The sequence below is a fragment of the Echiichthys vipera genome (genome assembly GCF_963691815.1).
Source record: "Echiichthys vipera genome assembly, chromosome: 1".
Classification (NCBI taxonomy): domain Eukaryota; kingdom Metazoa; phylum Chordata; class Actinopteri; order Perciformes; family Trachinidae; genus Echiichthys; species Echiichthys vipera.
The window spans coordinates 12478164-12494716 of NC_139826.1; the positions used below are offsets into that span (position 1 = coordinate 12478164).

General features: G+C 39.4%; 1 protein-coding gene across 1 annotated transcript in view; it reads left to right on the forward strand.

Annotated features, from left to right (window-relative positions):
• Nucleotides 1-16553, forward strand: part of cskl (c-src tyrosine kinase-like) — a 48526-nt gene that overhangs the window by 18193 nt on the left and 13780 nt on the right. The window contains exons 2-4 of the mRNA XM_083919519.1: nt 8915-8998; nt 13742-13855; nt 15222-15334. Coding sequence (XP_083775645.1) covers nt 8984-8998; nt 13742-13855; nt 15222-15334 — 242 coding nt within the window. The 5' untranslated portion in view covers nt 8915-8983. The remainder of the gene's footprint in view (nt 1-8914; nt 8999-13741; nt 13856-15221; nt 15335-16553) is intronic.

Below are 16553 nucleotides of genomic sequence, written 5' to 3' on the forward strand. Positions count from 1 at the left end.
TCCGCCTGCATGGATATTGAGAGGATATAAATAGCCAGGCCTGGATGAGCGTGTGTTCACACTGGAACAGCAGCACACGGAGCTCAAACAATAAGCCCTCACCACTACCCTTCCCCTCTTCTTTCTCCAGTCCAGCAGCCTCCCAGTGCTCGAGAGGGGAGGGGGGGTTCTCTCTCTCCCTCTTCCTTTCTTTCTTACACTTCCTGCCTCCATGCTTTTGTAATCTGTCATCAGCGGCGAGCCCGAGCCTATCACTTGTTACGTCAGAGAGGCAGGCAGGAGGAGGGCTTCCTGTCTACCCGCCTGTCTTTCTGTCTGTCTGTCTGTCTCTGTCTGCATTGGGAGAGGTTTCTCTTTCATGCTGCTCTATTGTATTTTTCATTCAGTCAGATAAAAATAGAGAACGACGGTTGTGGATTAGACATGCAAATGACTCTTTTGCTCTAGTGCAAAGAAAGGATGTGATTATTTTTATTCCTCTTGCTCTGTTCCAAATTGCAGTAGGCCACCTCTGTTCTTTGTTGATATTCCTGATTTACATTCAGGAGTTGACAACAAATGGTGTGCCTTCAACGTTCAGGACAAATGCTCGATTTCCAGTAAAGCCAGTAAAAGCGATCTAGCTACAAAAGTGTGCTCTGAAGGTTGTTAGTTCAAATCTCCGAGCCATCTGGTGAATCTACATAGGTCAGGGGAAATGTCTTTAATCTGGTATTCCTCTCCTCCCTAAACGATTAACAGTGAGATAAACTCCCTTGAGCAAGGCACTTATATGTAATCCCTCTAGTGCAGCTGCTGGTAGATGCTTGAAGTCTGTGGTTGTGTTTGGAAGCCTTTTAAAAGTTAAATAAATGTTTCAAAGGCCGCAACAACCTCAACCCAGAAGACTGACATCCGTCTTTCCCTCTGTTTCTGCTCAGCCGAAAAGAAGAACAGGAAAAAGAGTTTCTGTGGCACAGTGAAAACACAGCACCACAGCTATAAAAAAAAAGGTGAAGATGGCTAGAAATGTTTCATGTGGCAGATGGCAGAGGCAGGCACAGGCGTAATGATTGAGTAAGCCACAGTCTTTCTGAACTTCCTTTTGCTCCATGAACCTCTCCTTTATTATTTACCATCCTTTGCAGCTCTCTCCTGTCCTTCTGCTCTACTTGAGATTCCTCTTCCATGCACCTGTTAGACCAGAATATGCACTCAACTTTAGTTTCCACCCTGGTATAATCACAGCCATCTCATTCAGGAACAGCAATTGAGCCACACTCAAAATATCTAGATTTAGTTATACATTTCTAGTCTTTGTCGGCTTATAAGGTCTGATTAGTGGTGTCATTTGCAGTCAATTGTTCCTTCTTACTTAATCACTGGAGCAGCGGGTGCTCAAGAATAGTTGTTTATGGGTTTGGTTGCCACCTCTCCAGTGTGTTTTCTGAGGTACTTCATCATTAATGCAACAAAATATAGGAATACTGGCTTAAATCAGTTCTGCTTAGCGATTTGCAATACAGCTTTCAATGGCAGGATGCAATGTTTTTAATATAAACATACATTTAAGAATTCCCTGTAATGTTAAACTGTTGTTCGCACTGTCAATCCCAGAATTAACATCCCAGTCCTCAGCTCCTTGCAGCTTCAGTTGCTTTCAGCTCACCATCTCCAGTTTGTATGTTAAAGCCTGAATACTCTTACCACTCGCGCCAGTCTTACTTTACATGTCCAGAAGGTAATTACCATGAGACAAAGTAAAGGGTGTGCCGATAGAGAGTTGAACAACCAACAAGCCAGACACCCAGAAGTTGTTCTCAGGACTTAATGGGCAAATTCAGGTCTAAAGCAATAATTTGAATAAAAAATTGAATATGAGAGGTGCTGAGAAAGAGGACTCAAATAACAAACTCAAAAAAACCTCACTCTGTCTTATAACAGTTGTATTTAGAGATGAGATATCCTGATCAGGTATTTTTGGCATCAGTCCATGTTCTTTAATATTAGGTATCTGCCAGTACGGAGAGGATTTGTATATTTGCACAAATGCAGTTGTAGAGTACAGTAAATAAAGGATTGGATTTTGAATGATCAGAAAACTGCACAGTGTATTTTATATTTGAATAATTTGTGTCTTTAAATGAGTGGGGTATCTAATATGGGTTAACTTTGAGGGCCCATGTAGGGTTTATCGTGACATTAAAAAGTAATACTGTGTCTGTTCTATCAAAACTAGACACAGCTGAATGTCTGTATTGTAAATGTAAACCTGTTACAGGTAACTGTGTTGAATATTATTATTATTATTATTATTAACTCCCTTTTGGACCAGGTTTATCATTGTTGTTCACTGTTCACCATCTGAGCTGCCTCATGTGTTTGTCATTTGCTGTCTCAAACAGGCCTGCTGTCGAGTACTTATATATGGGAAAATATGATGAAGCCACAAGTCATTTATTTTTGACAGTTCCATGCTGTCCACTCTGCAGAGCCTCTAGCTCTGTGAGCGTTTTTTTGTGAGCCTATGCCTTGTATTTGCATACCCAGTAGGTCACATTTCCATATTTTTCCCCCGTTTCTTTTGCTGCCATACAAACGCCGCACTGTCTTTACTGAGCAGAAAAAGGGACATAAAGGTTGATAACCATAGCCGCTCTATGTGATGCTGCGTGGAAAATCCCTTTTTTAGGAGATAAGACATTGTTAATGGGATTATGTCATGGTTATAAATAGACAGTCTACGTACATATACTTTACCAACTGCGGTTATAAGATACTGTAAATACATTTTTTTACACCAATTTAGATAATACAATAATTACTGAAACAGCTGAATGTCCAATCTTTTTTTTTTTCATTCTCGATTCACACATTTCAGTTGTTAGTGGTCCCCTTGTATCTGTCAATAGCACATGTGTAATTTACTTATAGATTATGTGAGATTGTTTGTTTGTAGAGTGAAGCAAAATTGGGTGTTCAGGCCATTTTTCGTCAGTCCAGCTGTAGCCAAGAAGTCAGACCAAACAGGAAGTCAGTCAGTTACAGACAGGTCTGTATATTAGCAGATGTTTAGCTCCGTGTCTGCACCTGAAGTCCGCTTTACATACTATGGGTCTTATTTTCACATCACTTGCCACAGAAACAAAAAAATAGATGTCCAGACACCCGACTCTGACCTGATTTGACTTTGGTCAGGTTGAATGCTACCTGAACCATGTGTAAAAACACTTGTGTATTGTGTATAGTGCACTCTCTTCTGCACACAGGACTCTTGTATTGCAATACTTGTCTAACCAGACTTGGAATTGGATAGTAATGTTGTTTCCTGCTTAATTCTTTTCTATAGAACTGTCCTTTGTTGTGTGTGGTGGGGGCTGTTGTTTAATGCTGGCTCAGTAAATTGAATTTCCCTCAGCACAATTAATGACATCACGATGTAAACAGACCTATATCTGAGCCAAGCTAAATGGTCACCCAAAGTAAAAGTAGACTTTTGAAACCTCCGGTGGGCCTAAATGCTGTAGGACTGTAATCTCTGGATGGCCTTGGGCCTACATGGACCACACAGTAGCAGCACAGTAGTTGATTGCATTCAAGTTTGTATTCATCCAGGGAAAGCTGACTGAGCAAAAATCCGCTGAACATTCTCACAGTTGCCTGTACATGATGTCCAGTACAGACAGACTTGTGATTCTCGGGTTGAGTGTCAGCTAATAAGAGCTTGATTAAGGTTCAAGATAAATGTCCAAAATAAATTATAGATTGCTTCTATAGCAGAAAGATGGAGATGGAAGGCTCATAACTCCATCAAGAAACAAAACTATAACATTTGCAAGGAACCAGGAGACTGATTTGTGTAATTGTATGATGGTGATTTAAGCTTTTACGAGGTAAGTTCCTTGGTACTGCTAACAATTACGTGCTATTACTCTATCATCATTGTCTGTACTGACGCAGAATCTCATCCATGGTCAGCAGCTAGTATGTCAGTAGAAACAAGTTGAGATCCAAATGAACTACACACACTATAGCTACCTTTTAAAATGAGAACTATTTGTCATTTTCTAAGTTGTTTGATTACCTATAATTCAAACCTTCTTTAATCTCATTTTTCAACTTTCACCAAAAGCAGCAGGCATTCTGCATCTGTGTCCCCCTACTCTGCTGGTATTCCCTCTGATATGTGTAGGAGCGATCCTTTCTTCACTGCTACCTCAAAGAAGTGGAAGAGACACCTTTTCAGACATGATTTGTTTTCCAACACCTTTGAGAAATCTTTAACAAGGCCTGCATGGCTTAGAGCAAAGACGCAGACAGCAGTTATGCTTTGTGTGGAACAGAGCACCATAGCTTCAGGATTCTGGATGTGGTACGGAAACAAAAGTGAACATTGCCTTATTATCAAAAGTATAATGAATATGTAGAAATTTGTCTTGGAGGCACAGCACAGTGAAATATTAATGTGCTGAAACGAGATGATACAAAGTAGATAGTAGATAGCACTGGGACCCCACATTCACTTTATCACTCTCATCTACATTCATCAAAGCCGTTCCAGTACAGAAGGCTGCAGCAGTAGGTATGGAGCACAAAGACTTTTGAAGACGTGGTGAAAAAGCACAGGGGAGGCGCCAGGACCCCCATCACTCCACTCAGCAGCCGGGAAACTTTTGTTGTTCTCGAGGAGCTACAGCATTTTTTTGAGCACAAACTGTAAATTCTACTATTCACTGTTACTTGATAATTCACCGCTAAGAATGTCTGCTCTGCTCCGCTTCCTCAATCATCTGTTTTCACCGCATTTTCTATATCATTCCTGTTACTCTTAAGTAATTAATTGTCGTACTTTCCTCGATGTCTTTCCCTGCAGATTCCCCAATTTATCCATTCATATCTAGACAAACAAGGTGTTTTTGATGATATGTTTACAAGAGCACAAAGTTATTCAGAAGTTTTTGCCTCTTTATTTTGCTCTCAAAGTTCACCAGCTAGATGCAACTTTTAGAACGCATACATTTTTCTCCCAGAGGGTCTTAGGTCTGCCCACCACAGTCTCACACATTCCTGTGGGAGACAGCGACACAATACTAGTTATATGCAGGGCTCCAGACTGCGACCAAATGGTCGCGTTTTGCAAGCAAAATTTGAGTGTGCAACTGAATTTTTCATCTGGTCGCGGATGTGCTCAATCAATATGTAAGTGGCTAAACGGCAACAAAGTAACTGATAAGACAGAAACGATATGTGAGCACTGTAAGAAGATAGGCTTTGTTTGTGTTACTGTGCTGACGACACTAACACTTGAGCCCTGCACCTTCTATAACATCGGGCTACAAGTTATAATCACAATGTCGCACATGACAGACCTGAAGTCTCCGTATAGAATAGAAATACTTTATACATCCCAAGCTGGGAAATTGCAGTAATGTGACGAGCTGAGTGGCAGCAGAAATTTGCTAAACCAAAATGGTTTTCATGTCTGCTCTGTGGGAAGAAATCGGCAGTGTTTAACTGATTCATTGACTTTATTTCTCAGCGCAGCGAGTGAGGCGACAGGTGACACACAGACTGAGCTGATCAGTCAGTGTAGATATGGTTCATATGGTTAAAACGCAAAAACAGCAGGAGAAAACCCGGGCGTGAGTCGCTCGACTTAATAAAATGGAAACATATCTGTTCTATGATACTGTATGAGTGAGTGACGGTCTTCACACCGCTTCTTATCTCACTCTCTCTGTGGAGCAGTGCCTGTAAGTTGTCAGGTGTGGTCTGTCCTTTTAGACAGCAAGTCCCCCCCCCCCCCTGGTTGCGCCCCTAAGATTTTAAGTTGGGGGCCACAGTGCTCCTAGTGAAAGAAGTTAGTCTGTAGTCCTGTAATGAAAGCGGCACATGAGACAACCAATAATTATTATACTGTCATCTGGCGTAGGAAATGAAAAGGTCGTGCTGCACTCTGGGAAGTGCTACATCAAAGTCTGCTGTTACATCTCTGTGTGTTGCCATGACACTGTCACCAGCAGCTACTGTTGCACAATGGGAAAAAATTAGGAGGAAGAGAGTAGAGAGAGAAGCCATTTCCAAATGTCATTTGAAGTGTGACTTTAACATATGAAGAGTCATATAGAGATTAGACTTTTTATTAAAAAATTATTCAAGCACTCAACAAGTCTTTAATCTTCTATCAATTTATTAGGCCGTGTTTAGACCAACAGTAGCACTGCATCAGAAAAGTCTGGCAAAACAGCTAATTGCAGCTCAACTGTCGAACTGGCTCGAATCTTGAATAGCTTGCAGGCATTGCTCAGCACCGGAGAGAGAGATAAGAATAGCACTCACTTGTCTCTCCTTTATTGGCTAGCTAGTGTGGCTGTGGGTTGATGAGGCGTGCTGCTCAGTTCCAGCAGTGCTGCTCTTAACGTAAAGAATGTCAAAGGGAAAGAAGCGGGTGCCCTCTGGGTGCAGCAGAGCAGCCTGGCCCCGGATATATTTGGCTCTGTCAGTTTGCATACGGATCTGCAGTGGTCTGCAATTAGGCTGTTTCCTGTTTCAACACAGGATATGGCAGTGCTGTGAAGCTTGGCCATAGATGCTCTCAGGGAGCATGCTTGCCAGTAGCCGGGGCCCTCTGAAGGAGATGCATCATTTTCTTGGCTCTAAAATTACAGAGAGAGAGCACTGAGTTGCTTTGTACGTGGGAAACAACTGGCTTATGCTCAGTGGACAAAACTTACTTTTCATGAAACAGACTTAATCAAAGTTAAAACTATGGGCTCTTATTAATGGCATCCACATCAGACTCGCCGAGAATGGAGATGTTAAATACTACGTTTTAGCTCGGATCATTGAGCTATGAATTATACTCGGGATGTTTGAAATGTGTGGAGTGGCTGTCTGAAGGAAGGAGGTGACCAGAGTACCCATGCTCACACTGGACTCCCAACTATAGCCCCTCCCTACCTCGGTCAAAGCACTGGAAAATATTCGTCAGCCACTTCCTTCTCCTCAGTCACTTCCCTCCCCTTTTCAGCTTCCTGTTCTCTTGGCTGTTCGGAAGTGAGGCACTTTGAATGGAGGCTACCGCAGGAGGCCTTATTCAGTCACTGTTACAGAGTGGATCACAGCAGAAACGAGAAAACATTTTAAGGTCTCTGTGGCGGTTTAATGAAACCTAGAAAAAATAACATAAATAGAAGCGGGTGCCCTCTGGGTGCAGCAGAATACACAGATCAACGGGTCAATATAGGCACACATGTAGAAACACACCCTCTCAGGTAAACCCCAACACCTTTATGCATTATTTTACCCACTCTTTTTTATTTTCAAGATTATTTTTTTGGCCTTTCATGCCTTTATTTTGATAGTGCATCTCAAGATTGACAGGAAATCTCTGTATATGGGGCGCCTACTCTAACCACTGAGCCACCAGGCGCTTTTACTCACTTTCAGCCACACTTTGGCACATAAGCTTTTCTAGGCACACACACCCAACCAGACATGGACTATTTCAGATGCATAGCGAGGCACATGCAGTATGTACATTCTCTCATTGCTAACAGCTTGTCTTCACTTTCTTTGTCTCTTTCCCCTCTCTTCTTTTTGTCACTATATCAAGGTCACCTTAAAAAGACGAGCAATTTGCTGCAATACAAAGATGCTCGACAGACTCGTTTAATACCAGAGAGCTGCCATCTACTCATTTCCAGCTTGAGGATTTCAAATTGTGCATCCGATCAGTAGACTATTTCTAGAACATGCATGATTAAAGAGTTAAATACACACCTTTCAGCAAGTGATGCACCTTTTTGCTGTCTTTTGTCAGCAGCTAACGTTATTTGTGGAAAGAATACAAATTGGTGGATGGTTGAATAAGATTTTGTAATCACCAACATTGAGTACATGAATTATAAACATTACATTTGTAGTTAGGGTTGCAGCGATATACCAGATACAGTATAACACGGTATGAATATTGGCGGTTATCGGTATTGAAAACACATCTTATTTCTTTTCAAAAGGGAAACGTTTGACAAATACCTCCATTTTACAAAAATGTTTCAGTTATAATAAAGCAAAAAAACCTTCTCTTTCCATTCCTTTAAGGGTCATTGTAACTGATAATAATAATAATTGTCTAATATCATATACCATGGTAACGGGAAGCCACAGTATATTCTGAGGTGCTTATTGTGCTGTGAAAATCTCATACTGTTGCAACCGTATTTGCAATTAATGTTTTTGTTCAATTAAATATGTTTACTGGGCTAAAAGGCCCAATCTTCTATCCTGATACAGGTCATTTCTCGATAATATGTATCAAGATAAAGCACGTTTTCTTTACAAAGCTTATCTTATATACTCCTGTGTGAATTAAATAACTGACAAATGAAAAGAGTATTTTTTGGCCGTAATGCAGTTCGTCAGCTGGTGCTTTGACATCCTGTTAGAAACAATATAGAAAACATGTTCAATAGACATTTTTCAACTTAGACTCGCTGGTTACTATGCAGGTTGCATTTACAGTATGGTCATGGGACACTTAAGGGATCATTAGGCTTTCAACACTGCATAGCCAAATTAATGTCGTGGTACATAATTCCACAACTGTTCTGTTTATACCAGTTATACCACGCAACACTGTAGAAGAAGAATACGTAGAAGTAAAACGCTGAAAGGTAATCTGAGGACCAAACATGGTTGTTGTTTTACTTGCCTGGGAAGCAATATGTGGTTTTTAAGTTGTCCTTCTATGGACATGCACATGCCCATGTTAGCAGTGTGTACACGTGTCAAGATATTAACATACGGACTGGGATAACCATTGTCAGCAGAGGTCTTATGGCGTGCCAGTTTTACAGTTTGCATTTACCCTCTGACATAAACGGGTCGATGGTTTTATTTCTAATACTAAGCTTTTTTTGTTTCTTTGTTACAGCTCTGATGGTACTAGCTGAACAGTGACCGCTACCTGCCTGAGGACACCTGCTGCCCAATTCCCTTCATCATGTCTGGGATGCATGTAAGTGAAGCACACACTTTTCCCATAATGACAGGCCCTGTGTACAGGTTTATAGGTGCACAGGTAGGTGCATGCTTTTTAAACTCTACCCTCTCTACATTTCATACAACCACATGTATCGAAACGAGGGTTTTCTTTGAATGAACAGCGTCTGCTACTGTTGGCTTCTTAGCAGCCGCTCATTCTTACAAGAAGACCCTCTTGGTGATAGTTAAAGGAAATATGTATAATCAAGCTGCAATCCACACTCACATGAAGTCACACGCTAAAAGTCAAAGCTAATTCATGGATAACACGGAAGGTAGATGTTCAAAGGTGAACTATGAATGTAGCTGTTACTAATGATTATTCCATTACCAATGAATCTGCCAATATTTTAACCTAACTTAATATAAGAAAACTATAAAACTAAAAAATAAGAAACCTATTTAATGTTTTAGTTTCTTTTTTTGTGAAACCAACATTCCAACAACACAACAAATCAAAAAACAGCAAGTCCTAACATTGGAGTAACTGGAACCAGAGACTTATTGGTGTTTTTACTGATCAGTCCATTATTAAAATGGTTGGTGATTATTTTTTATCGGTTTAACAGACAGATGGATTAACTTTCAGCAGTATGTGTGGCAGGTAGTTGGCACTTTTCCAACATGAGTTTAACAGAAAGTACTAATAACCACAGGCACTGATATGTAAAAAAATGAGATGCACCATGATCTAACTGGACTGGCCTTGATGACTTCTTGTAATGTGTGTCAATTTGATTAAGTCTGCCTGATGACTGTACATGCAAGGAACAGCATGTAAGACACAGAGGTCCTGAAAGAAACCCATATCTCTAGCAGTGTATTAAGGCACATAGCTGGTGAGCACACATCCATCAAAGCGTCTGACTCCGTTTTAGTGGTTTCATGTTGCCGTCGCAGTGGTTTAACTAATGCTTCTCTAGTGCTACAGTAGCTTCAGAGTAGGATTACCTTCTCTTCTGTATTCTACCTCTACACATCCTTATTGATCTGAATCATTTTTAATCTGTCACACCACAGTGCTCTGCTACAGTCAGGTGAACATTTAAAAAAAAAAAACAAAAAAAAAAAACATAATTTTAGGAATTTAAAAAGATCAAGGCTGGGATCCAATGCAAAACTTCAATTTGCTACAATCTTATGGAAGTTTCATTATATAACATGAGATGATTCAATATGTTCCGGCACATGAGTCAAACTGTGTTACATTCATTGAATTCATTTTTCGTATGCATTGTTTATTACTAGGTTTCTGAGGCTTTAATTTTGATAGTGATAGTGAAAAAACTAATAATTAATTTTGTAATGGCAGGAGGGCTGCACAGTATGAGGAAAATGTGTGATAAGATTGTTGAATATCACAATGACCATAATGCTTGCAATAACTAAAACAGATATTCAGTATTACCTTTCTGCCGATTTCAGAATACTGTTAAAATACAACAAATAAAAAATGTGAATTTTATCGAACAAATTGAACTGAACAAAAAAAGGCAGCATTAAAAAAATGCTAAAAATTGTATCTTCGTGTCTTTCGTGATATGTTTATCGTGCAACCTGACATCACAATTAAAAAACGATTTATTTTGCGGCCCTAAATACCACAATAATGTAGGTTTATTCAGCCTATTTGAGCCTCGAGACCCTGACAGAAAGCTCTGTGGTTTATAACACCATAAAAGCATTATGGTTTCAGTGTGGGCTTAAGATTGATGGTATGTTTCTACAACTATGCAGTGAGTTTCTGTGGATCAAGAGGTCACAATTTCTTTTTTTTTTTGCTCAGACTATTTTGAAGGGCAGCAGTGGGACCTATTGATATCCTACCAACCTATGACCACAAGGTCAAAGATTCAGTAAGTGGTCTGCATCTATCGGCCACCAGTCACCCAGTGAAAAAAAAAACACCTTGAGCAAACAAATACAGTAAACCAAACTGACTTGTAGGTCACTCAGAGTTGTATGAGTAATAATGAAATGCTACAGTTGACCTCCAATATATTTGACTGTGCACAAAAGAAAAACATATTCTTCCACGGTTGCTTTGTATTGCACTAGGTTACATTTTAAATTACTAGAGTTCCTCAAGGAAATATCCCCAGCAATATATTCTATCCAAAAAAAAACAATTCTCATAAAGTCATTTGGTTCAAGTAACCAAGTGGAAATAACAGTGGAGAGGAAAGGGTTGTTCTGTATCTACATAACCCTCAGTCACAGTCAGTGGTCCAAACTCATTATACATTAAACTACATCAGACACATTCAGCTGTACTGTGTGTTGTCAAGAATAAAGCAACGCGCGCAAGGACCGTACCCGCTCACTCACACCTGCTGCTTTGTACTCTGGCTTCCTCATTTCATCTCATTCACTCTATCGTGGTGTGCTTTTGATCACTCCAACTGTACTGATCTAACAGTGCAAACTGAGCACACAAAGCATCCTTATCCTAGCTGTCAGTTACATTTGGATGTTAGGCGTGGAGCTGCCACATTGCCAGTATTCAAAGTGACTGACAATGAGTGCAGAATGCCTTTCAAGAAATATTCAGTCTGAGGCAGTAACTGTGGTGTAATAACTTCATTTAATGAATCTGAGAACAGCTAATGTCCTTTAAAGAAAGCACAGTTTTTTTTTAGTTTTGAAAAGACGGTGCAAACCAACATGTTTTTTTTTTTCCTGGATGATGGGACTGTCAAACGATCAGTTGGGTATAGGTCACAAAGCTTAACATTCTATTACGATAATGAAGGGGAAAGTTGTCCCATGTGTGTGAAAGATGTTTCATTAATTCATTTCACATACGAGTTATATCTGTTGAGGGTTCACAGAGAGGTTGGTTACAGTCCACAGGGCAGGACAGGTCAGCCGTACAGATGGACCTCAATCACAGCATAAAACTTCTAGTGGGAGGGTGGTTTGCTCTAGCAATTTGATAAAATTTAGCCCTCTCTTTGTACCCAAAAAACTGCAGATATAAGACTACTTTAGCTAGCTAGTGTTGGCCACAGTTAGCCATATTTTTAGTAGATTGACAGACAGTCACCTCCTGTAAGCTAGGAACTGTAGATAATCAAAATAAAGTTTATTTCTCTAAATAAAAGAGTGGACAAGACATGAAAAGCTGAAACACAGTTCAGCATCTGTACTTTTGCTGGTATCTGTGGGTTCTTTGACAAAGGTTTTTTTGGGACGATCAGCCTCAAAGGCATAAATCGAAGCCACTACAACCTATCTGATGGTTTCTCAGTTTGCAGTCCAGCCATAAAACGTTCTTTCCCTGTATTTCTCCTACTTCACTGCTTCTGTAGTTCCTGCTCTCTGTCTTTTGTTTGGTTCATACAACCACCTAGGGGTATATTAATCCCTGGCTTTGAAGTCCATAGTGTTAACATGCATATGCTGTAAGCAGAGAGAGATTATTCCTGTGCACTCAATTTCATTTTTGAGATAGCATCATGTGTTTTGAAAATGCAGGCTGAAGTTTATAGTGGTAATAATCGCATATTACCACTACGGCATTCCTCTAGCCATGTTAAATCGTCATAAATTAATTTTGGCGCAATATATGTTCGTGTGAGAATCACAAATATCCATTTACACCTCCAGTGTTTCTAGTGCTGTTAGTTCAAGATTCAAGATTCAAGAAGCTTTATTTATCCCGAGGGAAATTATTGTGCAACAGTTTCAATACAAAGGTGGGAAAGGATCAGAGTGACAATAAGCTAACAAAATCAAATCAAAATAAAGCTAACATCAAATAAATCAAACAATAACTAAGTGTGACAGATTGCAACAGACATTGTGGTTAAACCTAGGTGTATATACAATATACAACAATACGCAGCGTGCAGTTTAGCAGCATATTGAAATAAAATAAGTACAAACTAAATAAGTGGTAAGGAGCGATAAGTGAAAACAGTGTTAAAAATGTAGCAGCATTTCCTACAGAACTAAGTTACAGTAAAGCACAGTAAAGTGTAGCAGCAGTAAGTTACAGTACCACTAAATAAAGTGATGTAGTGGTGATATAAAGTGACAGTGGAGTGTAGCAGCCTTTCTTACTGAACTAAGTTACAGTAAAGCACAGTAAAGTGTAGCAGCAGTAAGTTACAGTACCACTAATAAAGTGATGTAGTGGTGATATAAAGTGACAGTGGAGTGTAGCAGCCTTTCTTACTGAAGTTAGTTACAGTAAAGTACAGTAAAGTGTAGCAGCATTTCTTACTGAAGTAAGTGACAGTACAACTGAATAAAGTGGTGCAGTGATGATATAAAGTGACATTTGCTCAGGATACAGTGTCACCACTGTTCCTTACCTGACAGGGGGAGATGAATTATAAAGTTTGATGGCCACTGGAAGAAAAGACTTTCTCCGGCGTTCGGTGTTACACCGGGGGAGAATGGGTCTGTGGCTGAAGGTGCTTCTGCTAGAGGTCAGCAGCTGGTGGTGAGGGAAAAGCAACAAAGAAAGATTCAAACCCTGCACCCTCTTGTTGTGAGTCTGTGGTGTTAATGGCTGAACCACAATGTCATTACACTGTGAAATAGGACTAACTCCCCTCTTAATTATTTCCACGTCCTTTCTCAATTCCTTGTTATTTCTATTATTTAATCCGTTGCTGTGTTGTAACATGTTTGCCACGAAGTGCATCATACTAAAATAAGCAACACCATTACAATTAATGTTGGTTTCTCTCTGTCTTATGGGATGTAGGCACCATGGTCGACTGGCACAGAGTGTGTAGCCAAGTACAACTTCCAGACTGCCAACGAACAGGACCTGCCTTTCTGTAAAGGAGATTTACTGACCATCATCGGAGCCACAAGGGTAAGTAGGCAGGTGGCTGAGAAATATGTTGAAAATACTGCATGTTGTACTAAATAAACACTCAAAGCTGCTATCCTGGCCAACTTATCGTTATTTTACAAATGAGCCAAGAGGTAATTGTTTAAAAGCTGTTTCAATGTACTTCATTATTAGGTTGTATAGTTAAAGTATACACAATTATATGGCAGCTTATATCTACAGGAATGTCACACCAGCAGTACCATTCTCAACCCACTTCATCTAAATGAATCAAGGTCGTGACACCTCCAGATGGCTCAATACTTCCCTTCCCACAGCCCACCAACACCAGCTAAAGTTGACTCTGCTATTATTGATTTTGGTCTCCGAAACCATATTTATGATTACAGCATAAAAGGACAGCTTCTTCTTCTAGCTAAAAATATCCAATAGAGCAGATTCATTTTTTTTCTCCTGCAAACCAAAAATGCTAATAACTGACAGCAGTGTATAATATCTTATTTGGACTACATTATCTATATTAATTTACGGCAGGTAATATATCTTGGGAAGAGATATCATCTTAGATTTTGGATATTGTAATATGACATAAGTATTGTAATTTTCTGAACTAACTGAACTGCTTATTGTGTAAATATTTTTTACAAGCATCAATAGTTAAACCTACCATATTGTCCCAAATGGATATTGAGTTATTTGGTCAAAACTATTGTGATGTTAGATTTTCTCCATATCACCCCCATATTAATAGACGACTCCTGTCTGAAGGGTAAGATTTCTGTTCATATTTTTTCTTTAACTAACAATAACAACATGTCTAGTTAAATAATGAACCGGTACTGATAGTTTATAGTCAAAGTCAAATACTAAAAAGATAACCAGAAACTTGCCCTTAATGTATCAACTGGCATGTTGTCTAACAATCAGAGCAACCATGCAACTAGCAGAATATATTGTGTGTCGACAAGGCACAAAGCAAGAGCTATGTGATGCAGTATATCAGCTGGTAAAACACTAAAGATCCCAGTGAGCATAATTCCATCAAATAGCGCCTTAGCTTCCTCACTGGGTTTGCTTTTAGGTAGAGGCACCCTCTGGCTAATGTTGGTGCTTCAGATATACAGCTGCCGACACTGCCTGTAACACAAATGTCCACAAATGCAGTTGACCCAGTGGTGTTAAGACAAATTTGGCATTCATTCTCCGCTATGTGTGTGGAGTACTTTAGGTTTCTACCCCCACTGCTTTTGCTACCAACTTGGTGGGTTTAGAGAGGGACTTGGAGGCAGGGATGCTCCTCAACCTCACCTACAGAATGACCTCGTAGCCTACTGACATTATGAGCAACAGTATTAAGGTTGTGTTGTCGTTTGTTTGGCTGTTTCAGGATCCCAACTGGTACAGAGCGAGGAACACAGTGGGCAGAGAGGGCACCATCCCGGCTAACTATGTCCAGAAAAGGGAAGGAGTCAAGTCAGGAGGGAAGCTTAGTCTTATGCCGTAAGTATCAGAGGGGTAATGGAGGAGAAATCCAAAACAACTGTGTCTGTGTGTGTCTTTTGGCTTTCTCAGATGTCTTATGTATTTATTGATTTAGATACAAACTCACTGTGACATCATAATGTTTCTGTTCATTATTGAACGCCATAAATCAGGAACACAAAGGTCGGATACTGATGACACTTATCTTGAAATTGTGATGATGATTGTATAAATCTTCTGTAAATAGGGATATTCAGTAATGATACACTGAATGTTTCGATACGATACACCATACTGTGTCCACAATTCACGATTTTCCCATGATTTATTTTAGACAAAATGAGATTAAAGACAAATTATGACTGAAAATGATCCCTTTATTAAAATCTACAAAATATATTGTCTTTTATCTTTTCTTTTTTAAATTAAAGAAGAATTATTATTTCTGACATAGGGTAGAATCTGAAACGACGCATATTTCGTTCTGAAGATAGATTTTGTTTTAAATAACAAAAGCAATGATTTAATTTAAAAAAAAAAAAAAAAAAAAGGTTTGGCATGCGTTCCTAGTTTAGAATTCACATGTTTTTTTAAGGAATATAAGCATATCTACATTTACATTGCGATTCCTTTTTACGTCACATTTGAATCACGGATTGACTGTCTCACGCAGTATTACATTTCCTGGTGTGAAACATCCACCTTTCACCAAAATATTAAGATACATTTCATTTAATTCCTAGAAAGTCTTCACTACAATTATTGTGCAAGTCTGAACAGACATGAGTGGAGGAATGAAAGAACTTCAACTTAGGTGGTAATTCTACAGTAGTTTATAGTGTAAGTTGTGGTAAAAATGCATTATAAAAGTAGTGTTAGGATTAAACATAATTTCTATAATAGAATACTGTAGAACAAAGAACATTGTAGGAAAACAACGATACATTAACACCAAAGTATATACAACTATTTGCAGCAGTGGTCAAAATAAGAATTTGATCTTTGGTTATGAATCTTCATCAACTTTGCCACATATGTGTCTATCTTTCTCTTTTAAGTGTGTTAACAAGTTGCGCCCCCCCAAACACAAACACACATTCTTCACTTTAGTTCCCTGCAGCAAGGGGAAATGTAGTGATGATTTCAAACGTCAGGCAAAGCATCAACAAATGGAAAGCGCATCTCTCCCAGTCTTTTGGTTTGTACTGTGCCTTCTCTTGTCTGTGTCCGGACCAGC